Raw genomic sequence first — 25,040 nt, 5'->3', positions numbered from 1 at the left:
CTATACCACATGGAGGAAGATTGGATGGAGATTTTCCGTAGAAGATGGGAAAAGTGGGAAGAATTTAAAAGGTCAAGTTCATACCTAGAATACATGTATTAGGGAAGGAGTGGGGAGAAGAGAGGGAAGGAGGAGGGGGGAAGGAGAAGAGGAAGAAGGAAAAAGGAAAAAAAAGAGAAAGAGCCATGGAGGATAAAAACAATACTAAAATAATATTCTTCTAGAACAAGTAGAAAGAAATTAAGTAGGGCTGAGGGGGGGGGGGGGGGGCTTAAGGGCTGGGGAGGCTTGGGATATGGGAGAGGAGGGAGGGGAGGGGAGGGGAAAGGGGAAAAAAAGATACTAGGAATATTGTCAATGATTTGATATATTGATAGACAAATATGAGTATTATAATAAGATGGTTGTTTTTTAGCTTTTGTAAATTGAAATGGTATTTTTAAAAAACTATAATAAAATATTAAAAAAAAAAAAAGATCATGTGAAAAATCTCACGGTTCAGGCTCCATTCTAACTCAAATACCCTTTTTCTGCTCAGACAATCCGCCAACTGATTCAGACTGCCCTTCAGGTGCATTGCCGATATGACAAATTGTACTCTGCCCACCTCAGAATTTGAAAAGCCAAGGCCAAAAGAGTCTTGCTTCTGATACCACCCTGCTTCGACACGTAGGCTATGGTGGTCACATTGTCTGATAGAATCTGAACATGTTGGCCCTTGATGATCTCAAAAGGATAGAAGCCCTAACAGGACCTCCTTCAATTCCTTCCAGTTGGAGGATCTCCTGGCTTCTTGTTTTGACCAGAAACCCTGGGCAACCTGACCCTCGAAATGAGCTTCCCAGCCAAGAACTTGCATCTGTTGTTAGTCTCTTTGTAACTGGGAAAGACCATAACATGTCTCCCATGAGATTTATTTGATCCTACCACCACAGCTTCCTCTTGACATGCGAGGAAAGTGTGATGGGTTTTTCCAGAGACTCCCAATGACTCCAACTCTACAAGATGTTTTGTTGAAGATACCTTGAGTGAAGACATGCCCATTAGAGTGCCGAAATAGATGCTGTAAGGAGACCCAATGTTAACATAGCAGTCCGAACTGTAACTGACATGCTTGTCTGTATTTGGTTTTACTGCTTCCTGAACTTCACAATTTTTTTCCTCTGGAAGAAAAATTCTTCCCTGCACTGAATCGAGGGTGTAGCCTAAAAACTTTATGTTGTTTGCAGTTTTCAGTTGATCCCTGAAAGCTGCAAATAGCAGGAGATCATATAAATATGAATGATCGATATCCCCTGTATCCACAGGGGAGCTAAAGCTTATGCCAGGACTTTCGGGAAGATTGTGGGAGCTAATGACAGTCTGAAAGGATAGGCTGTGAACTGAAGATGAAATACCCCCCATCTGCACAGCCAGTCAAAGGCATTTTTGAGTTTTTGGCAACAGGAATGTGCAAGTATGCATCCTTCAGATCTATGGATGCCATAAAGCACCCCACAGTAAGACGCTTTCTTACCGAAAATATCGTATCCATGCGAAACATCTTATAACAGATGGATTTGTTTAACAACTTCAGGTTCAGAATTAACCAAAATTTTCCTGAAGATTTTCTGATCAGAAAAACATGAAAATAGAATCCCAGTCCCTTCTGCTCCTGGGGAACTGGGATTAAAACCCCCTGTTGTATCAGCTCCTGCAAAATAGACATCATTGCGAGGGATTTCTCCTGAAAACTGGACAGTTGGGTTAAAAAAAATCTGCTCGGCAGAATTCCCAAAAACTCCAGATTGTAGCCTTGGTCTACGATGTTTCGGACAAACAGACTGGACGTCACTTTGCTTGTGAGCCTGATGGCAGAGGAATGCATCTCATACTGCTCTGGCTCAAGGGCCACTGAAGCAGACTGGCAGCAGGATGTGCAGCGGAGCAGGCGGGCTGGCAGTATCCAGACGTCACGGCTAGACAGCCTGATGGTAGAGCAGGCTGGCAGCAGGCAGACATCACGGCTGGACAGGCTAGTAGCAGAGCAGGCTGGCAGCAGGCAGGTGTCACAGCAGAGTAAACTGGCACAGTAGAATTGACTGGCAGCAGGCAGACGTCACAGCAGAACACACAGGTAGCAGAGCAGGCTGGCTGTAGGCAGACATCACGGCAGGACAGGCTGGTAGCAGAGCAGGCTGACAGAACTGGACGCAGGGTCAGACAAGTCGGGTTGGTAACAGACAGGCAGGTTAGTCATAAACGGCAGGCAAGAGAATAGTCGGGCCACAGGCCAAGGTCAGCAATGGTAGGGGCAGATCAAGCAGATACAAAAAGGCAGAGACGGAGTCCAAGAAGCAAGCCGAGGTCAATCACAGGTATCACATACAGGAACAGGCAGAGGAATACAGGAGGAGCTGCAGACAGCATAGGCTAACAGAACTGCTGGGTTCAAATAGTCCCATTGGCACCAGCATTAGCAGCGGCGGTCGCGTGCCTCCAAATGCGTACGATTATGCACAGTAGAACGGGTATCTGCACATCTGCACCTGCGCAGCCATATATGCCCCGAGGCTTCAGCTGCACTATGGCTAGTACCTACCTGATAGTCACTCTCTCCCATTGTGGAAGGAAACAATGCAGTCTTCCCCCCACCCCTGAAAACCATCATTGATTCTTTGCTGAAGATTCCAGAGGCCTGAACAAAACCCGTTTTGCCTCTACCCTTTTGTGTGTTCCAGGGCTCTTTGTTGCCCGACTCTTTTGTACCTGGGGTCTGCTGAAAAGGACAAAAATTATTTTTCCCCAAAAGAAGCTTTCTTTTTCTTGGTGAGAAAGGCCTTATTCCCATCCGCTGTTTGATCTAAAACTGTATCTAGATCTGTATCAAATAAAAGATCTCCAGAAAAAAAAGGAATACCACAAAGCTTTACTTTGGAAGCTGAATCCCCACACCATGTCTTCAACCATAAAGCCAGCCGGGCTGAATTCACTAAGGCCAAGGGATCTGGCAGACATTCTGACAGATTCTTCAGGTGCATCTGCCATATAACCCACTGCCTTAAAACGAATTGGGAAAGCTTCCAAAAGCTCCTCATGAGCTGTTCTAGCTTCTGTGTGTTCTTTCAACTGTTCTAACCAGTGCTCCATGTTTCTGGCCACGACTGTTGAAGCCATAGCTGGCTTGAGGTTAGTTAGAGTAGAATCCCATGCCTTTTTTAATAGGGAATCTGCTCTTTTATCCATAGCATCCTTTAAAATGCTCATATCCACAAATGCCAGATCTGTATGCCTCGAAACTTGAGAAAAAGTGGCATCTAATCTAGGCTTTTTGTTCCAGACCTGAGATTCAGCCTCTTCAAAAGGGAATCTTCTTTTAAGTGATTTAGAGAAAAAAAGGTCTTTCCATTTCCTCTTAACAGCCTCTGAAAGCACTTTGTGTACTGGAAACACCCATTGTTTAACCTCATCCAGGCCCTGATACATCTTATCGTGCAATGATAACTGGACCTTACCCTCCAGAATGTCCAAGGTATCATAAAGTGTCTTCAACAAAATATTCACATCTTCTAGGGACAACTTGTATCTGAGCATCTTCTCCTCATCCTGATCCGAGCCCTGCAGAGTGTAATACATATCCTCTCTTTCTTCCTCAGAGTTGGAAATTTCCCTAGAAGCTGAGGTGGACAGCAGAGGACTGGATGGCCTAGTATGCTAGCTGCTGGATTGCTGTGCAGGATATTGTCAAGGAAAGAGTGGAAGGACTGAAAGGTCCCCGCCAGCTCTTTTAAAGAGAGAAGCTCACTGCACTGTGAGGATTCCTGCTTTACCAAATTAGCCACACAAGCTTTGCACACAGGCTTAGACCAGGACTCCCGAAGCATGGTCATGAGGGAAATTTTCTCTTGGGTGGAGGAGGATAGTGTCTGCTTTTCTATATGGCTTTGGCCTGTCAAATCATAAATGGCAGACAAAAGAAGCCATTAAAGAAAACCCTCTAAAAAAACCCAGCAGAAAAAGCCACATCCAACTACCAGTAGCCCACCTACTGGTCACCCTACTACACTCCCCAGAGAAGTAAGCTAAGGTGTGTAGTGCAGGCTTCCCAAAAAGCTCCATCTTACCTGGGCCTGGCTTGTGCTTGTGGCTCCTACTCCCGCCGCTGGTTCCACTGGCTCCATGATTGCTGAGGGCACAGCAGTATCTAGGCTGCCTTTTTTTCAAACTTCTCGGTCTCCTCGCCACTGTGAGGACCGGAAGTGTACATCAGCTGGGGGCCCACCCCTACCTCTTGTGTACCAGCTACCAGAACTGGAAATCGCCTGTGCTGAAATCCCACCTCTTCTGGAAGTGACATCACTCGCCTCAGGCACCTGTCGTGAATGGGTTCACCTGGAAGCACCACACCTGTAGCGGCCCCCAGCTCTGCTCCCTCGTTGTCACAGAGGCAGAATTTCAAGGGGCCCCAAACCCTCACCAGGCAAGAAAGATGGAAAGGACTCCTGTCTTGGGGGGGTGCTGGGATGGCCCAAAAGAGAGCAACAATAATTACCGATACAATCTTTCCCCCACACCTGGAGAAAGCGTAGCACACCCTTGGTTCCCCACAGTGCTTCCACCATGGCGGAGGAAACAATACAACTGAGGCCATGGAAGAAATATCCAGCTTTTAAAGATTGTGACCACAGCGTTTCCTGGGAAAAGGGGTGGAGTTACACTCTCTGCAGTTGCTGTCCTAAAAGACGATTTGGGAATTATTTATTCTTTTGAAGTTACACCCAAGCACATCATTTTATTCTCTAGTGTCTCTGCTTTCAGAAAATATAAGTGTAGGGGTTTTGTGTAATCTTCAGGCCTAAAATGTTTTTGACTTTTTAAACGTGCAAAAACACGCAAAAAGGGCTCCAGCAGCAAAAGGGTTAAAGGATAAGCCCAACTCTCCCCTTTCCTGACGAGCACCCAATCAGTGCTCATTACACTACAAGGTCTGGAGTCAGGCAGAGATAAAAGTTTATTATTTTTTTTAACATTGGGCCCCTTTTGTTTTTAAAAGCCCCACACATTCCTAAAAGCACCTCAGATTTAAATACGGTTGTGGAAAAATATTTTTTTTTATCTGGACAAGTAGATTGGGACACAGATTTAGTCCCTGGAAAAGTACCAGTTACACTTACTGGTAATGGCATTTCTGAAAAATCTTCCAGGATAGCACACCTGAGATGACTAGCTCTACCTTACAGGAAACACAATCAACAATTGACAGAGTTTATATTCTCCGCCCTTCCCTCCACTCCTGTTATCACCCTTTCAAGAGGTAAGCCATTAACTAAAAAAACTGCAGATTGGGGTGCAGAGTTGGCCGCTGTAAGAGTATATCCCTCCTGACTGGGAGATGCTGCAGGGTGGTGAACCAGGCTCTTCTTGGCCTCCACAGGGCTAGCAAGGTCAGGCTACAGTCAGATTGGGCCAGCTTCTGAAGTATTTGCGGGATCAGTTGCAGTGGGAAATGCATATGCCAACTCAAAATCCCATTTCTGTGCGAACGCACCCAGGCCTTCGGATCCCTGTTCCAGTGCCAACGAGAAATAACTTTTCACCTTCCTGTTTCTCCTGCACGCAAAAAGGTCTACCTCCGGGCCACCAAAGACCTGACTTATCTGAAAAAAGACCTGGAAACTGTTAGCTGAGAAATCTGGTTTCATGTTGACCGACCCCTTTATGTGGACTTCCGACACCGAAAGTACTCTGCTCATCCTAGAATCTCAGCTAGGCCCAGTAGGTTCCGGGATCTGGTGCCCCCTGATGCTTCAGATATGCCACGGTCAACATATCGTCTGACAGAATTTTGACTTCTTTTCCTCTGATCCTGACTGCAAAGGCCTTACCTACTGCCAACAGCTCTCTGCAGTTGAAGGAGGTCCCCTTTTGGTGTGACTCCCACAGGCCTTGGGCTTGTTGGTCTCCTAGATTAGCCCCCCAGCCCCATTCACGTTCATCCGTGGTTACCCAGAGTCCCCCAGATTCTGGGATCTGAGCCAGCATCCCAGTGAGGTCTTCACACCCTCAGTGAGGGAAACCCTCTCATCCAGAGACTCCTCTTTCCTGTTCCAGGATAGAAGGAAAAATTGAGGCTCCCTGGAATGTAATTGTGCTCACTCCACGGCTGTTATGCTGGCTGTCATGAGACCTAGAACTCTCATGATGTGCCTGCGGAAGAATTCTGAAACTGCTACCACTGCAGAGACTGTCCTCACTACATTTTCGGTCTTCTCTTGGGGTAAAGTTTCTGGACTATGCAGCCCACTACATACCCCAGGAACACCTTGGTTTGGGAGAGAATCAATGAGAACTTCTACCAAACAGAATCCACCCCAAAGATTCCAAGGTGAGAAACACCTTTTCCAGGTCTCTCAGGACTTTGTGCCAAGAGACTCCAAATATCAGATTGTCTAGGTAAGGAATGAGGGAAATTAGGTGTAAATAGGCTACCACCTCAGCCAAGACTTGGTACATATTCTCAGACTGGCCGATAGTCCAAAAGGGAGAGCTCAGAACTACCACTGACTGACACCCCATTCCATGAAGATGGCAAAGCATAAGAAGGCTTGGTATTCCATGGCGATGGAATTGTAGAAATAGGTGTCCCACCGATCCAGAGTGGCCATCAAGATTCCTTTGAGCAGAGGCTTCCGTACACTGTAGATACTTTCCATACAGAACTTTTGTACTGCAGGAAACCATTTAACCTTCTCAAGTTTATGATCAAGCAGAATGTCCCTGAAGGTTTCAGGACCACAAAAATGCTATCCTTCCTTAGAGGATCAGGCATCCACCTCCCTAGAGATCAGGGCTGTCTTAATGGATTGTAAGGTGGCCAACATTTGCATATGGTTTCTTTCCCTGACAACTTGTGAATACACTGATCGCAAAAGGGTCTGGCATGGTCTTGCAGGACCTTATTACAATAACAGCATTTGGGAGTGCTGGGTGGGGTTCTGGGCACTCTCCTGGGGAGCTCCACAGAGCTCTAAAAGATAAACAGGGAAACGGGTAACAATATTCCTCCCCCCCAGTACACTTATAGGAGAGTAGGTAAAGGTCTCTACCCCCCCTCCTTTCCCCATCAGACTCTCCACCTATGGACTTCACTGGCTGCAGCCCCTGCTTTGCCTTCCATCATAGCAGGGCCCTTCAGGATTGTGCTACCTCCACTGGGCTCCTCTGTCCCCACTCCCAGGGGTAATTCCTGGAGGCTCCTTACCAGCCTCAAAGGGAGAACATGCTGTCACCACCATGTTTAAACCAAAAGTAATATTGGGACTGAGGCTTGGACTGCAACCTTTCTGCTTCTACTTCCAGTCCTGCTCCCTAGGCTCTCACTGAGGAAACCAGAGTCTGACTTCACCGTGGCCACTCAACTCACCCTACAGAGGAACACTGTGCGATCCAATGCCAGTCAGACATCAGCATACCCATGAGACACATCTCACCGCCCAGTCCTCACCTGACATAGCTCCCTGCTGCATTGGAAGAGGGAGGAAGGCCCTTTAACATCAGACACACCTCTCCTGTGCCCAGGAAGCTCCACCCAAGTGGGACCCCTGGAGTCCAACTACCCCCCAGGGAAACCTCCAGCCTTAGGTCCACAAAAAAAAAAAAAACCCACACACCACAACCACACACAAAATGTTTTGCTGCCAGGGAAACCGAGTAGTGGAGGGAAGGGTGGAGACTTAACTGTCAATTGTGTTTCCTATCAGGTAGAGCTAGTTCTCAGGTGTGGCATCCTGGAATATGACTAGAGAAGTAGTTTTTATAAAACTTACACAGCCCTGCACACTGCCCCTTTTGAGCTACCACTATCATGTGTCATGCCGCAGAAGAAACCTAAAACACAGGGAACCTTGACCATATGTTCCACCAACGTCAAACCAGTCTATAACCGCAGGTCCAATCATCACCCAGCAGGCCTTCAGACAATCTACCCTGGAGAGCACTGCCCACAGGATTCAGCACTGATCAGACATTACAGGCCATCCCCACAACTGCATGCAGGGTATGGGCACAAGTTCTTGATTATGCCATAGCAACCAATCTAAATAAAGCCACTTTATACACCATTTAGGATTTAGGCTAGGTTCACTCTTGCATTTGGATAAACTGCAGTGCTTGTGGCTCACACAGATTTTAAAAAAAAAAAGTTCCTTCACCATTTTAAAACCACATCAGCTGAGAAGTCACATGGTGCTTTAACAAAAAAATGGCAGCTGTGTCTCTAAAGAGCAGCACGTTTAGGCTGCAGGTGTGGGAACTGTTGCAATTCCTGCACCCACAACCACCTGCAATAGTGTGAACCTAGCCCTTACCAGGAAAAGCTTCAGAGAGCCATCTGTAGGCACATCAGCTAAGGACACTAGCTAAACATTAAGACTTAGCTGAGCTTGGAGGAAATTCCTGCCTTTTTTGAGCCAATGTCCATTCGATTTAAGGGAGGATAGCCAAAGTAGTCATTAATTTGAACTTGTGATATACAATTAAGACTAGGGGGAGGGAAGAGAAATCTGCTATGGGAACTACCTGCAAGATTTTCTAATGAGTGCAAAGGCACAGCACCTTTCTGCCACATCATAACACCCCTTTCTTCTGGGAAGAAACTTCAGTCTGTGTTGGTCATGATCCTCTACATAATCTTTTAGGTAGCTCCAGGCAAAGCATCTTAGCGAGTCTGCTAGGACTCTTGCCATCACATACAAGATGGCACAGCAGTCAGGGTTTTTACAGGTCTAAAAAGTTTCTGGGTACCTGTCAAAACAATTTCTGTATCAGTCCATGTCCAGCATTTTGTCTCAAAAATATTGCATGTATTAGAGGTACTGAATTAATTTCCCCCCATACATTCATTTTAATGCTGATTTCTAGCTTTACTTTCATTAGTTTGAGCCAAGGGGGGACAACACCACACACCCTCCTACACTAACTGGTGCAGCCCCTGTATAGAACTATGTAGACACACTGTCCCAGGTATGTGATACAAACATCCTGTTCAACACCCAGAACAAAAAATTTAGCCTGACTAATTGACAATAGGAGTCTTTCTATTCTATGAATACACAGCCATCTCCAATTGGATGTGGTAGATCATTTGTGAAGTCAACATGCTTGTTCACTTCAGCCAAAAGAAAGCTTTTCATTTAGGAGAATAAAGTGGTCTATGAATGACTATAGACATGACAGAAATCACACCAATATATCAGATGGCAGCCAGCAGAAAGTGTACAACTTGGTATAAACTGCTGTGCCTAACCAAATTACATGAAGTGACCTAAACTCCATCCTGTATAAATATATAGGAAGGGAAGAAACCATACATACAGTCAGGTCCATAAATATTGGGACATCGACACAATTCTAACATTTTTGGCTCTATACACCACCACAATGGATTTGAACTGAAACGAACAAGATGTGCTTTAACTGCAGACTGTCAGCTTTAATTTGAGGGTATTTACATCCAAATCAGGTGAACGGTGTAGGAATTACAACAGTTTGCATATGTGCCTCCCACTTGTTAAGGGACCAAAAGCAATGGGACAGAATCATCATAAATCAAACTCTCACTTTAATACTTGGTTACAAATCCTTTGCAGTCAATTACAGCCTGAAATGCATAGACATCACCAGACGCTGGGTTTCATCCCTGGTGATGCTCTGCCAGGCCTCTACTGCAACTGTCTTCAGTTCCTGCTTGTTCTTGGGGCATTTTCCCTTCAGTTTTGTCTTGTTAGTTTCAAATCCATTGTGGTGGTGTATAGAGCCAAAAACTTTAGAATTGTGTCGATGTCCCAATATTTATGGACCTGACTGTATATAAAAAGTAATATATTGAACCATCAAAGGCCGAGTGATGTGCCACATTGGAAGATTTGAGGATGTACAAGGACTCTAACACCAAAGTGCCCTGTCACATTCGTGACAAAGTGAGGAAAAGCATTGTAAAAATGTAAATTTTAAAAATATGAATGCACTAACATGCCATGAATGAAAACACTTTTAAATAGATAATACTGGTCCTGGGAGCTGATCGGGCCATTTCCTTGTAGTAACCAACATGAAAACTTCATGAGCATAAGCTCTGCCCAACATTTGGTAAAACTGTACACGTGTTCCCTTACCTTTCTCATGTCACAAATAACATAGCTTTATTGGATGTAATCTATTGAATTTGAGAAGTGTGAAGGAAATTGCAAATAGGATGTTTTACACCCGATTACCATACATACGAAAGCTGAGTTACAAGATAGTTATATTTCAACACATGCCTTTCAAATTCATGGAGTACTTTGGCGTTTCAAAGACATGTGGATGCACAACATCACTGGGCCTTTTCTTACATATTACATTTATATATGCACCGTTTCTTCCCTTGCCATATGTTATTTATACAGGATTGAGTTCAGGTCACTTCATGTAATTTGAGCACAGCCTATGAATGTCTGACCACCACTCATTTTGTTCTGGGTGAGTAACAGGATGCTCACATCCAGTACACTGACACTATTCAGTCAATACAGCACACCCAGTGTGCACCTGTGTGTAGACTTTAGTTGTGTACAAAGCTGCCCCTAACAGTTAGGGCTCGTTCACACTAGGCTGTTTTGCCAACGCTTGCCAAACGCCCCTATAGCGTTTGGCAAGCTTTGGTCCGGTGTTTGCGGAGCGTTTAACACTCAGCAAACGCCGCATGCGCGGTTTAGCGGCGTTTGCCGAGCGTTAATAACGCCCCACAAACGCCTATAATGCATTTGAGTGGTGTTACCGTTCCGCAAACACCCCGCCACCGCGTCGCAACCGCACCGCAAACGCCGGCCGGGCGGCGCCATAGACGAGAATAGGAGGCTTCAAAGCCTCCTGACTCGACCAGAGGCGTCCGTTTTGCCACGACGCAAACGCTCCTGTTAGAACAGCACCATGTGCTGTAATGTGCAGAATTGGCAGAGGCGTTTGGGAAGCGGTAAAAACGCTTCCCAAACGCCTCTCTGCCGCCTGCACACAAGGCTAGTGTGAACGTAGCCTTTAGATGGAGATCAGCTTTACCAGTGTAGCCCAAGCATCATAACTGTCTAGTATTGAATGAGGCACAGCCAAAATGAAAAAAAAAAAAAAAAAATACCCCAATTGCAGATGCAGCTACCATTTGACCAAATACCATAAAATTCTCTAAACCACATTCCAAGAGCTAGGCAGCAGCAGAATCTTAGCTATTCCAATACTTCTGATCAGCACAAAAAGGAAAAGAAAAAAGTTCCATTCATCATATTTGGAGCATAATGTGAGCAATTCAGATGTGGTAGCATTCTGAGTGCTTAGGAAACTTCTGGGGACTGCAAGTTCATATATTTTTCCACACAGCAGCCTCTTGCTTTTAACCAAGTAAATGTACAGAAGACAGACTAGAATAGGCAGCAACATACATCTTTAATACAACAAAAACATAAAATAAAGTGGAAAAAAAAAGTTGACAATCACTAAAACACTTCCATTGGAAATGTGCTAAACTCACTACTCCAATTTACCATCTTACAGCTATTTTTTTATGTGTTACTAGCCTATTCTTTACACACTTTTGGTAATCATGCAAAAGAGGGCCTAATTTGGAACACCCAGAAAGGTTGAAAGTCCTTCTGCTGCAAAGATTCATATTTCAAAAAGTAGACAGCCTAGGCAACACAAGAAGGTTGGCTCATTCACATCTCAGAAACCATGAACTTTTAATTGTTCTTCCTTCACAATGCCAATCTGTGGGAGGGGGAAAAAAACAAAATCAATAATTCTGTCAAACATTTCAGTTGCAGAACATGTAACAAGTTTAGGCTTTCAATTTACCCACTATAGCTTTATAGCAAGAATAAGTTACCTACCTTGCTTCTCAAACATTATAAGCCACTATTGCCTTAAAGTATTAATTCCAGAAAACAGGTCTGATTTCCACTCCTTGCTATACTCAGCCACAAGTGCCTGAAGATTTATTCCACTATTCTGTTTGGGATTAAACTATAAGGCTCTGTTCACACCTATGCAGTGAACCATTTTGTTCAGCTTTGTGTTAAATTGGAATGTTTTTTGCAGGGCAGAATAAAAATGCAAACACTACCCTGCATTTCAGCAGCTTCTCCACTGAATTCTGCTGGAGCAAAAACTTTGCTTTTAGAAAGTCTGACCCTTTCCAAAAACAGCAGCTCAAAAAAGCATATCGATGTGAACATGTTCCATAGGAAACCATGTCAGACTGCAGTGCATTTCTGTAAAAGCACTAAAGCATTGGTGTGAACAGAGCCCTAATGAATGCTGCTTGCATGTAGGTTCCTGGTCTTACAATTTTAATAGCTTTTAAACACATATGCTTGCCACAGCATAACCCAAACTAAACCCCATTTTTATCTCTGTCCACAGGCAGAGTTCAACCAGCTCTTGGCAAGAACATTAAAAAGTGTATTAACCAGAAAAGAATCAGCTACCCTATGCAAGAGAACTTTACCAGAAGCTCTAGATTTTAGCCTACCAGACCAAGTCTGACATTTCTCTCCTACATGTAAAAATCAGGTTTTGCTAGAACCCCCCAGAGAATAAAATCTATGCTGCATTTTTTGTAGTATTTCAAAAATTACAACCCAAGATTTAATGTGCAAAACCACATTACCCATTTGATAAACTATAAGAAAGTTACACAGTAGATACCAAACATGTCACTTTATGTACACCTGTGGATTTGCACCAAAATACAGTACTCAAGAAACTCCAAAGGCGAGGATTTAAAAGCCTTTAGAGGTTACCAGTTTATAGTTACAAGTCTGGTGTTAGAATTGTTGCTCTCACCAACATTCACAGCCATAAATTATGTGTGTTGAGAACATTAACATGTGTGCGCAACATATGTATGCCTCCACCTTCGGGTGCGAGCATGAGACATGGGGCACTTTACATTTAAATAAGATGTTTTTTAAAACACTAATTTTTGATCTAGTTTATTGCTCACAATGGATGAGCATCTCAAGTGTGTTGGGTTGAGACAGGTCCTCTTTATGGCCTCCAAAGCAGATGATCCGATATAGATCTGTCCGATTGGCTGCTTTACAGGCTGGCACCTGGCCAATAAACACAAAGCCAAAACTGGAAGTGGAATACCTGTTGCTTTTTGTTTTAGACCACCAGTCAGATGAAGCCTAGGAACTAATTCCCCGCCGCCTGTAAAAGCAAGCCAATGGCTGCTAGGATTGCTTCTACAGAAGAAAAAAAAAAAAAAAAAAAAAATTATATATCAGCAAGATGCCTTGCTGCAGGCACCATCCCATTGTTACTGGGAGTTAAGGAGCATTGCAGACCTGCTACCCCAAAGAACAAGTAGATCATGCCTGAATGTATAACATCCCAGTACATTCTATGGACAGCCTTACATACTCTAGCCAGCTGCAAATATCTTAAGTACTACTAGCAAGGAGTCTGCATACTTTATTTACTAGGACAGTCAACACTGGCCTCAAAACCTAGGGGTCAAAGCAGACTAACAGGCAGACAGAATATAGCTAAAACATACTTCCATAAGAAATTGGCAGATGTTTTTCCTCTGATCTCCCTGAAGCTGGATGACTTCTCCGTATTCTGGATGTTCAATCACAGTACCATTACAGGCAAATTTCTGAAAAGACAACCAAAATTCTAAAAGAACGCTCAAATTGTACCATAAAAATTCCAAAAATATCATGTAGTTCCCAGTGGTAGATTATAATGGTAATGAAAAAAGGAATTTTATTCAAATGACTATAGTGCCAACACCAGTGACCCTCTGCTTGGTTTGCATGCTTTATAGAGAGCTTTTCATTACATGCCCGAAAAACTACACTAGTGTCCAGCACTCCCAACACTGCAATCTCTGAAATTCAATTAAGAACCAACACCGGCTCAAACATTTGTATTGTTGCCAGCCGTGACCTTATTGTATACATTTACTCTCACTGCTTGCCACAACAGAAAGTGGTTTATCACTAATGTGGACAAAAAGGGAAGGAGAAGAAGAACCATGCACCTCAAGTTAAACAGAACTAAACCTTAAAGTGGCATGTTAGTCAGAAAATGTATTCCTGCAAGATCACTTCAGGCAGGACCCTTTTGCAAGTATAGCTATGCAACATTAAAAATAAGTACATGAACTGTTTATAGCCCAGTAACAGTCTTACTCTGCACAAGCGCAGTTTTTTTTTAGCACTGTACCAAATTTGTAGAGGCCGATCTGCCGACAGCCTGTTCAGGGGCTCTGGGCTTTAGCAAAAGAGAAGCCACCAGCAAGGAGAAACAGGAATACTTGAGGCAATTTACAGCACACACTAATTTTGGTCACAATGTAGGTGGTCCGATTCCTGATCTTAAGTTATGAGTAAAGGTAAACATAAAAAATGCTGAGTGTTTACTACCAAGGGACTGGCATTTCTTCAACTGCTTGCCACCCACACTGCTATTGGCTGAGGATGTCAATCACTGGGTCCCATCTGATGATTTTCATCAGGAACTGATAGTTGGCAAAGCCGAGAGGGGAGAGACCTGTGTGTAAGCAAAGATCTGTCAGCATGGACATGCTGCTTTCCATCTCTGCACAGCAGAGAAAGACAGCAGCAGGTCTGCTTAGTTAAAAAGCATACACAGTCACTCCCTAACAGTTAACCCTTTGATCACCCCAGATGTTAACCCTTCCCTGCCCAGTGTCAGGGCTTTTTTTTTTTTATTAGCACTGATCACTGTATAGTGTCACTGGAGATGTCAGTTACCACCAGTGCCAGATTACCTGCCAGTCCCACTACAAGTCACTGACCACCATCACTAGTATAAAAGAATGCTAATGAAGCTATTTTTCTGGGATTTGGCTAAGACATGTAGCAGAATACATTTTGGCCTAAATTTAGGACAGTGTTCTGGAGATTTTATATGCAGTGCCCTGGCCAGGGAAAACCTTTATTAGCACTGAAAGGCAGCACTGCATGCTCTGGAAAACATCTACATATTCAAACCAAAACTGCAATTTGGATTTCACTAGTCAATTACCTTCTTAAAGGCTTTTACAAGCTTCTTTTTGTCGTAATCATCTGCAATGCCCTGTACAGTTGTCAGAGTCTTCCTTCCGTTTCGTTGTTGAATTCTTATATGGATATAATCTTCAGTCCCTGCCGGGAGTAAGTCGTCACCCTTAGTTGCATCAGCAAAGGGGTCTGCAAAAACAGAAAAGTTTAACATGTATGGTTTCATTTCAAAACCAAAAACGCCCAAGAGGGTCTATGTATAGGCAACTCAATTTCTAAAGAATACTCATTAAGATACCAAATCATACGCAAATTATCTACAATCAAAAGCAGCTTGATATGACAAACTGGTATGCCAGCAGTGAAATGTGCAATTACCCTTAGTTCAAATACATTTTCACACTTGCAAGAGTTGACATTTTTGGGATGAAGCAACTTCATAATCTGCAAAATGCATTGCAGCCACTCCAAAAATAGTAGATCACACTTGGTACACCCGATTTTACAAAACATGTAGTTTTAGGCATTTATTGTGATTTAGTTTTTTTTTCAAAGGTCAAAACCCCCCAACATTAGCTAGAGATTTGTTTGGACACCATGCATCTTTCAATCATTTGAAAAGGTTTGTTTTTTTAATTTAAAGTGAAAAGCCTGTAAAAGCATTGCACCTGCTATCAGTTTAGTTAGTCTGGCTGAAAAAGAAAAAAAACCCAGCAAAGCATGATCCAATTTGCTCCTGCTGGGAGAAAATAATTCCTTCCTGATCCCGAGAGGCAATCTGATATTCCCTGAATCAACGTTGCCTATAAATGTTAGTAACCAGTTATATTCCGTGTAACCAAAAAAGAATCCAGGCCTTTTTTTAAAGCAATCCACTGAGCTGGCCAGAACCAACTCTTTAGGGAGTCTATTCCACATTTTCACAGCTTACTGTGAAGAAACCTGTGTTTGGAGATTAAATTTATTTTCCTCCAGATGTAAAGTGTGCCCCCTTGTCCTCTGATGACCTCAGGGTGAACAACTACACTGAGTTCACTATATGCACCACTGATGTATTTATACATGATGATCATATCCCCCCTTAATCTCTTCGCAAGAGAATAAATTCAGATCCTCTAATCTCTCATAGCTGAGATCCTCCATGCCTCATCAGTTGGTTGCCCTTCTCTGTACTCTTTAGTTCCCCAATGTGCTTTGTGAATTTGTGCCCAAAACTGAACTGTATACTCCAGATGAGGTCTTACTATTGATTTGTACAGGGGTAAAATGATCTCTGGAGTCTCTCGCTAAATACAAGAGAGGATTTTGCTCGCTTTAGAAACTGCAGCTTGGCATTGCATGCCATTAAGCTTGTGATCTACCAGAGCTCCAGATCCTTCACCATTGATTCCCCCAGTTGTACCCCCCCCCCCCAGTATGTATGATGCATGTATATTCTTAGCCCCCAGTGCATAACCTTACATTTATCAACATCAAACCTCATTTGCCACATAGTTGCCCAATTAAACAGTGCATTGAGGTCGGCTTGTAAATTGAAGACATCCTTTAAGGACGTTATTCCACTGCAAAGCTTGGTGTCATCTGCAAACACTGAAATGGGATTTTTAATCCCAGACCCTATACCATTTATAAAAACATTAAAAATTAGGGGTTCCAACACTGAGCCTTGAAGTACACCACTGACAACCCTAGACTATTCAGAATATGAATCATTAAACACTATTTTGAATACAATATTTTAGCCAGTTTTCTATCCATTTACATGTACATGTAATGCAGGGCCATCGCAAACTGCTAGTGTAAGCTGCTGCCTCGTTACACACGGAAAGGAAGCATCTATGAACTACCTACAGCACAAATCAGCACCCTGGTAGTTAAAGATCTATAAACCTAGAACCACAAAGGCTGTCAGTACTTGTAGTTTTCCCATTCACAGAACTCTGAATGAGCAACGTGGCCAGGGGGACGGAGAACCACATAGCCACTTAAGTAGAAAGATCCCTGCCTTGCTGTCAGAGGCAGCAAATATGGGAGACGCAGCAGTGGGAACATGCTACAAGTTCCCTAAGGTGAACTTCTCCTTTAACCACCTGAGCTCTGAAAGATTTTACCCCCTTCATGACAGGCCTTAGAGCGCTCTTTTGGTGGTATTTTACTACAAAAAAGAAAAAAATTCCAGCAAGTATAATTATAGCATCTACAAACTATGTTGTATACACTAGAAATTTTTACATTTCTAATGGCAGTGACCTAACAGAACTGCAATGCTGCAGCAGGCAATGTGACACTGACATCACCAGTGACATTACTACTCTACACTGTCACAGTACCAATGACACTAGCTGGGAAGTGAAGGGGTAAATACATGCCTAACCATGTGTAATGTGTACACACAGCACTGCTTTTACCAACTGATTACTCAGTTTCTCATGCCTGAGTGAGATTGCTCCCTTGGTTCTGAGCTGTGTTTGCAAACAAACTCTGGGCTGTGATTGCACACAGCTGATCAAAAGGTCCTGGCCTGGAATTGCAGAAAGGCTCTGCCATGGTGCTGCCATCTAACCCCTAATGTCATCCCTGCAAGGAGAGGAGAGAAGTCTGCTGGGATTTCAAATCCCCAGACCTGTGAAGTGGCTTTTCCTTATATGATAGCATGGAATCAGAGCAGGGAGGTTTCCCACACTGCTCCTGTGTGAGCTCAAGCTATGACAAGCCTGGGTTCACACAGGAGCAGTGGAGCAAACCACATGCAATTTTGACAGGAAATTGCATGTTATTCTTTGGGGTTCAATTTACATCCACACATTTTGTATAGGCACAAATCAAACTGCAAACTATCAGTACACGAACTCGCCAATCAGAAAAAGGGAGTCTGTGCATCCCTAAACTGGATACCTCCAAGTGCCTGCATGCCACAATACTAATCAGAGCACCACAGTATTCAGAATTCTGGCACTCTACAAATCAAAATTACCAATGCAACACAAGAAGCAACTTAACTAGTACAATCTCGTCAATGGCTCCAAGATCAACACCTCTCAAAACATTTGTTCTTCATGACTGTTTGCAAAATGGTAACCAAGGGATGGTTTAAACTTTCTTTCCTCGAGGACTCCAGCATAATAGGCCCAACAAAACCCCCAATCCAGACTACATGCAGCAGCAACTAAAGGTCATTGCATTAGCAAAGCACAGGGTTATTTTAGCAGCTTCCCAACTGCCCTAAAGCAGATGGTACTACAGAGCGGCACAAAAAAAAAAAAAAAACCCCATCACATGCGATTTTACATTTCCTGGTAGGTGGCGCACGCGTGCTCTACCCACGCTGCCATTTGCGCCCGTGGTAATCACCGTGCCCAGGCCAGTGATTACTGGCTGGCGCCCGGTGATTTCCAAAGATCTCCGATGGGGAGAACTGTTTAACAATTCTCCCTGTCAGCTTGTGCACACTGCTTTGGATGGCTGTACACAGTACAGCCATCCAGAGCGGTGTGATTACAACGAAGCACACAGACACCACCCCCAAGTAACACTCCCTGCACACAGTTAACCCCTTCCTGTCCAGTGCCATTGGTAGTGTTGGTCTTGTTAGCACTGATCACTATTGGTGTCACTGGGGATGTCAGCGAGACCAAGTAAGTTCCCCCAGTGTCATTATCTCCGAAGCAGTCCTGCTATAAGTTGCTGATCGCCGCCATTACTAGGATTTGTAAACGCTATAACTTTCACGTAAACCAATTTACATGTATTGGGATTTTTTTTTTTTTTTTTAAGCAAAAACATGTAGCAGAATACATTTTGGTCTAAATTTATGACGAAATGCATTTTACTGGATGTTTAATAGCAAAAAAAGTAAAGTTTTTTTTCCCCTCAAAATAGTCTTATAAAAATAAAACACCGGCTATCAAATGCCACCAAAAGAAAGCGTTATTTTGTTTGGGAGGGCAAAAAATGGCCTGGTCAGGAAGAGCAATTTGCTGTGGATTGCTGAGCAGCGAGGTGGTGTTCTCACCTCCTTACAGCCCGTTTTGACTCCCTTGCAAAATAACATGCAGGTGGAGCATGGCCACCAAGTGAATGGGTCAAACTCAGCAGGAGCACAAGGGGGAGGGGAATAACTTGCCACATCATGCGTCAGCCTAGGCCCACAACCTTTGAAGCTTAAAGTCAACTCCAGGTACCATGAGACCTTCAATGTTCTGTTTTGTATACAGCACTGTGTTCCATCAGCAGAATGGAAACTCCACATCCGCCCTTGAAACAAAAATCAGACCAAAGTCTGGCTGAGCGTTAGGCCCCATGTACACGGGACACGTCTGAACGAATGCTGGAAAATGTAGGTTAAACAAACGTCTGTTTAGCCGCATTTGCATACCATGTTTATGAGTGTTTTTTTAAAGTTAAGCACAGGAGAACCTCCAAAATGCCCAGAATGCACTGAAAAGTGCTAAACTATTTCAGAAAAAGAGTAGAAGCAGAGAGCAGTTTGTGTTGAGATTAGCTTAGGTGTGAGTTGCTCATTAAAGGTTTCCAAGGGTGGGAAAGGTGTCTGGAGGAGTCATTAAGGCCACCTGGCAGGGGGTCTTCATGAGGGATTTGAGGTCATTCACATCTTTTGTTTCCAAGGGTGGGAGAGGACTGAGGTGTGAATTGGTCATTATAATGTGTGACAAGCTTGGTAGGAACATCCTGTGTTCAGTGTTTTGTCCATTTGAGTACCTTGAAAACACTTTGCATGCATTTTTCATGAAGAAAAGGCTCTGGACAACATTGGGAACTGGAAGAGTTAAAAAAAGGTTTTAACCACAAACACTTATAAATGCGATATTCTGCGTTTACAAGCGTTGTGTTTGATAAAAGCAACTGCTGAACACAAGTTTTCTGCGTTCAAAGAAAACTTTAAACGCAAATGCCTGTAAACAAAGATGTGTACATGGACACACAGGAAAACATAAGTGAGAGTTCAGGGGCTCCTGAAAAAAAAAAAAAAACGCTGAACAGCTCCTAAACGTGCGTTTATCAGCTGCAGTGTACATGAGTCCCAAGTCAAATGGCAAGCACTGCATTCCATCAATGAACCCAGGGCTTTTTTTTAATTGGCTGTGGTGTGGATGAGGATTGTGCTGTCCTAAATTAGTTAAATACAATGAGAGTGGCTAATCAGTGCTTAGCCTGACAATTTTGTTCTGAGTGGGACAAAGTCCCCATACCACCGCTGAAACAGAACTGTATATTGCTCTGCCACCAGGAACATCAGTTGAAGCACCAACTGTTTGAATCAGCTTAGTGCAAACGACAAAATCACAAGAAACGTAAAGATTATCTCCACCATACTTTATATAGTTTATGCAAAGTTGGCCCAAACAGACTGTCCCTCACCAACCTGTAAAACTGTTGGATGCACAGAATAAAAACTAAGTACCTGTGGCTACATACAGCATACTGCACTGTGTTCGAAACAAGACTTTCAGACTCATACCTGAAAACACAGTGAAGTATCAGCAGCACTCAGACTAAGCAATGTATTCTAACATTGAATACAAAGTTTTTGACTGGCTAAGAGGCAGGCTGATGTCACAACCTCTGACATAGCTAGAGGAAGCCTTGTATTTGATGCTGAAATACACTGCCCACTCTGAATGGCTGAGAGTCGTTGTGAGACTCCACTGTGCTCCGGGTAGGACTGCAAGTCTTGGCTGGAACCCAGAACAGTGCGGTATGCTGTATGTATAGGCCTCACGTTGGTGAGGGACATGCTTGGCCTGAATGAACCAAGTATATCAAAAAGTGGAGACCAGCTTAACAGGGAATTGATGGAAGGAGTTAAACCTCTCAATTGTGCATTCTTAATGCCCCATCCCCAAATGCAAACAAGCTCCAAGTCTGTTGTAGTTTCTGGCCTTCAACAGCCCCTGCTACCAACGTAAACTGCATGCAAAAGCACAGAAAAAGTTTTTAAATTTCTACTTGCAGCATTTTGCTTCCATATGTTTTTAATCTATACACAATTGTGTATTTGAACTTGCTAGACATGGTCTACTCAAGCAGATAGTTCCATAGTACAGCCTCCTTACTCTGTACCTTGGGTTCAGTTACATACTCTGACCGCTTGCTGAGAACATGCACAGCAACACTCGGTTTGCCCAAAAACAGGAGATGGGGCACCGTTCCTTTTCCCATCAACAAAGAGGGTCCAAACCCAGGGATAAAGCACTACCACCCCCAGTAACCACAAGCATTAAGCGTGATAATGGGGCTTGTTTTCACCTTCTACTGATGCCAAATTGGTTCACTACACCTCCCACCAAAGCCAACAAATGGGTCATGTGCTGCTGCCTCCTCACCCAGCGATGGGGCAGAACTTGAGAATTGGTAGGAACCAATTCTCAATCCATTGCTACACCCAATACCAACAGGTAACTAGGCCGTTTCCCAGCAGTAACAAACTGGGCACCACTCTACTACCCCACCCCCCTTCCCCAAGCTAATTATCCACAGGCAGTAGGCCCAAAACCCAGGGATGAGGCACTATTGCTCCTCTTACAAACACCAATCATAAGGCACTACTTCTATAGACAATTACAGGGAACTACTACTCACAGGCTTTAGGCCCACCAAAGATAGAGAATGCCTCCGCCACCTACTAACTACAGGCACTAAGCTTGCTACCAACAAAGGTTCTCAATTCTGCCAATTGGTCACTACACCTCCCACTGACACCAACATGGCACTACACCTCCTCCTACTGATAACAGTATGCATCCCTCCTCCAGCCATTTAGTCTAATATCAATATCATAACCTTCCCCTCTGACAGCAAAGACAAGGCATGATTCTTCCTACCACCAACGGTGGACTACCAACACTGACAACTAGGCAATGACAGCCACTAACGAAAAAAATAGCAGTGTGACAGATGCAGTACTGCTCAAAGTGGTTACTTGAAAATCCAAACGGAGTAATATTGTCATACAAAAAAAAAAAAAAAAAAAAGCTTTATTCGATCACATGGATCATATAGAGGTTAGACATAGATACGGTAAACAGATCATAATAAAATCACTTAAAAACATTCGGCGTCTCCAGATTAAGTGGTTGTTTGGCAATTAAGGATCCACATAAGGCAATGGAGTTCCTAACTACTAGATCAGAGAATTTTCCATACAAAGTCAGCATCGGGAGATCATTCTTCAAAAACCATTTTGGTAATAATCACAATAAGTAGAATGACTTCCTGAAATGGAAAAACCAAAAAAGAAAGATCATAGTAGGTGGATCTGAAATTACATCAGTCTGGACTTTATACATTTACTACCTGGCTTCCCACCCCTGTATTCACTTTTTTCATCAAGACCATATCGTACTTCAAGTGGGATTGAGTCCTCTTGATCTTCTATATGGTGAGATTTAGATTTTTTACCTCTATTCAGTTTATTCAGGTATATGTTTTTTTGTCATTGAGGTTTCACATCCACACTTTTTTAGAATCATCCATTACTGTGGATACACAGTCATATGGGATGGTTACCCAGGAAGGTCATATATCTATCCTTCAATGATGGTCAAGCCTTTGAGAAGGTAATGATTAAAATATACACTAGTTATGTGTCTACTGGGCTAATATATTTGCCCAGTGCATTTACCCTATTTCAGTTCCACCTACTATGATTTCTTTTTTGGTTTTTCCATTTCGGGAAGTCATTCTACTTATTGTGATTACCAAAATGGTTTTTGAAGAAGGATCTCCCTATGCTGGCTTTGTATGGAAAATTCTCTGATCTAGTAGTTAGGAACTCCATTGCCTTATGTGGATCCTTAATTGCCGAACAACCACTTAATCTGGAGACGCCGACTGTTTTTAAGTGATTTTATTATGATCGGTTTACCATATCTAACCTCTATATGATCCATGTGATCGAAGAACGTTTTTTGTATGACAATATTACTCCGCTTGGATTTTCAAGTAACCACTTTGAGCAGTACTTCATCTGTCAGACTGCTATTTTTTCATTAGGTATATATTGGGTTCATAAATCCACACTAATTATGAGTGAGACAGAGATATTAATATGACATCTTTACATGTCATATTAGGTGGCTTTTTCTCGTTTGGTTGTGTAACAATGACAGCCCCTCCCAACGATGGCGCACACCACTTACCAATACAGAGGCCATTCCTCCTGACAGGAGCTAGGCTCGATACCAATAACTACATCTCCTCCCACCAGCACCAACAGGGAACTCCTCCCTCCAGAGGAACTTGTCCCCCACACCCCCAGTTCATTTTCTATTCATTGGCCAAGGTCCAGCCCCACCCAAGGTCTGAAGAATAGTCATCCGGCCCTTTGGAGAATCTGAGGTTCCCATTTTCAGCATCAAGAAAAGCCTCCCCCATATAAACCCAACAAGCAGAGTTGGTTAGGCCTGGTTCACACTTACGCATTTCAGTGCATCTTCAGTTTTGCAGATGCACACTACAGTCCATAAGGGTTCACATACTTGCAGGGCTGACTTCAGTGCAATTTGTAACAGGAGAAGGTGCTGATTTGTCTAGCGGTTCAGGTATGAATTTCTAAAGTGTAGAACTGTGGAAATCACACCTGAACTGGACTCAAACTCATCCTGGAGTCTAGTAGTAGCACTGCAGGCAGCACTTGTGAACCAACTCCATAGAAAGCCGCTTTGGTTCATATCATGCAAAACAGACACTGTTAAAAAAAATCCCCACCACATCCAGCTAACGTGGACAAGGGCTAAGATGTCCTATGGGTCACATTCACATCTGACTTTTCCACCAGCGTGGTTTTTGGACAGGGTCAGGGAGTTTTTATTCTCATAGGTTACATTTTTTGGTTGCAGACTTCAGTAAAAACCACAAATACACAATGCTTGCGGTTTTACACTTTTGCTGGTTTCTACTGCAAAACAGACACTTCCCAAAAACAGATGAAGCTCAAAACGCCCCAGGGTACCTGATCAACTGCAACCTGCATAGGGGTGAACCAGGCCTAGGTGGTTAGTCACCCCTACCCCCACACAGGATACTGAGCCTGGGGACGAAGATAAAGAGCGGGGGGGGGGGGGGGTGCAGGCCGGAGATAAGGGAGGTGAATAGCGGTCCTCCAGCCCGGTGCTCCCTCCTCGCCGCCATTTTGTAGCAGAGATGACAAAAGATGGGTGGAGGGGAAAAAGCCCGGGGAGAGTGGGGACTTCCTGTCAGCCCTGACTGGGGAAGGGGGACCACCCTGAGCAGAAAGACCCTCAGACTCCGTGTACGGTCTCCCCAGGGAGCGCCCTCCCCCACCGCCCGGCTAGGAACACGTAACTGGCGCCGGCTGCTCACCGAAAGAGTTGAGGTTCTGGATAGAGGACATGCGATATTATTACGAGCACCAAGTGCAGAGGAAATGTCTGGCGGCAGCCGCGAATGGCGTGGAGTCCGGCGGGGTGGACGGAGTTGCTGTCCCGGGACGATAGGCGCTCACGAGAGATACCAGCAGAGTCACCTGCGCAGGAAACGCCGACGTTAAAGGCCTCCTTCACCAACTTCTCAGTAGGCCTACCAGAGCCTGAGCCTGCTCGCTGGCGGTGTAGAACAAAATGGCCGAGTTGCGGCTTTTTAGCTTCTTGCTCAGCCGCCGGACACGTGACCCCTCCCCGCTTGCACAGCTCTCTGGGAGTTGTAGGCTGTATAGGGCTGACACGCTCGTAGCAGACGAGGCGGGAACGGTGCCGGGTTAAACTACACTTCCCGTGATGCAGTGTGGCCTCTGTGGAGAAGGGGAGAGGGCGTGGTGGACGTTACTGGGAGAGGGATTGTTGCTGTTTACTGGAGTTGTGTTGTTGAGGTTGGGATTGTTTGGAGGGGGTGTAGTTGGGTGGTGTGGGCGCCATTTTATTTTAGTCTGGTGGGTGATGAAGAGACCTACAGCAGAATGAATGCTGGACGTGGTGCTTCACAATAAAGCATAATAGCTATAGGAATGGGAGGAGTTTT

The 25,040-nt window shown here is 44.0% G+C and overlaps 1 protein-coding gene and 1 pseudogene across 1 annotated transcript; both read right to left on the bottom strand.

Annotated features, from left to right (window-relative positions):
* Positions 1-271: 271 nt before the first annotated feature.
* Positions 272-7,024, bottom strand: LOC149466422 (uncharacterized; annotated as a pseudogene).
* A 4,411-nt stretch (positions 7,025-11,435) lies between these two features.
* On the bottom strand, positions 11,436-24,671 carry EIF1B (eukaryotic translation initiation factor 1B). Its single transcript, XM_089672520.1, has 4 exons — positions 24,387-24,671; positions 15,070-15,233; positions 13,571-13,672; positions 11,436-11,775 (listed from the first exon to the last, which is right to left on the bottom strand). The coding sequence occupies exons 1-4, from the start codon at positions 24,415-24,417 to the stop codon at positions 11,731-11,733; spliced, it is 342 nt and encodes a 113-aa protein (XP_089528646.1). The 5' UTR covers positions 24,418-24,671; the 3' UTR covers positions 11,436-11,730.
* Positions 24,672-25,040: the final 369 nt, after the last annotated feature.

This window comes from Staurois parvus, unplaced genomic scaffold (genome assembly GCF_062004578.1).
Source record: "Staurois parvus isolate SC_StPar_1 unplaced genomic scaffold, SC_StPar_1.0 ptg000130l, whole genome shotgun sequence".
In the NCBI taxonomy this organism is placed as follows: domain Eukaryota; kingdom Metazoa; phylum Chordata; class Amphibia; order Anura; family Ranidae; genus Staurois; species Staurois parvus.
The sequence above is the reverse complement of the archived record's forward strand: the minus strand, read 5'-3'. Positions and strand labels throughout refer to the sequence as shown.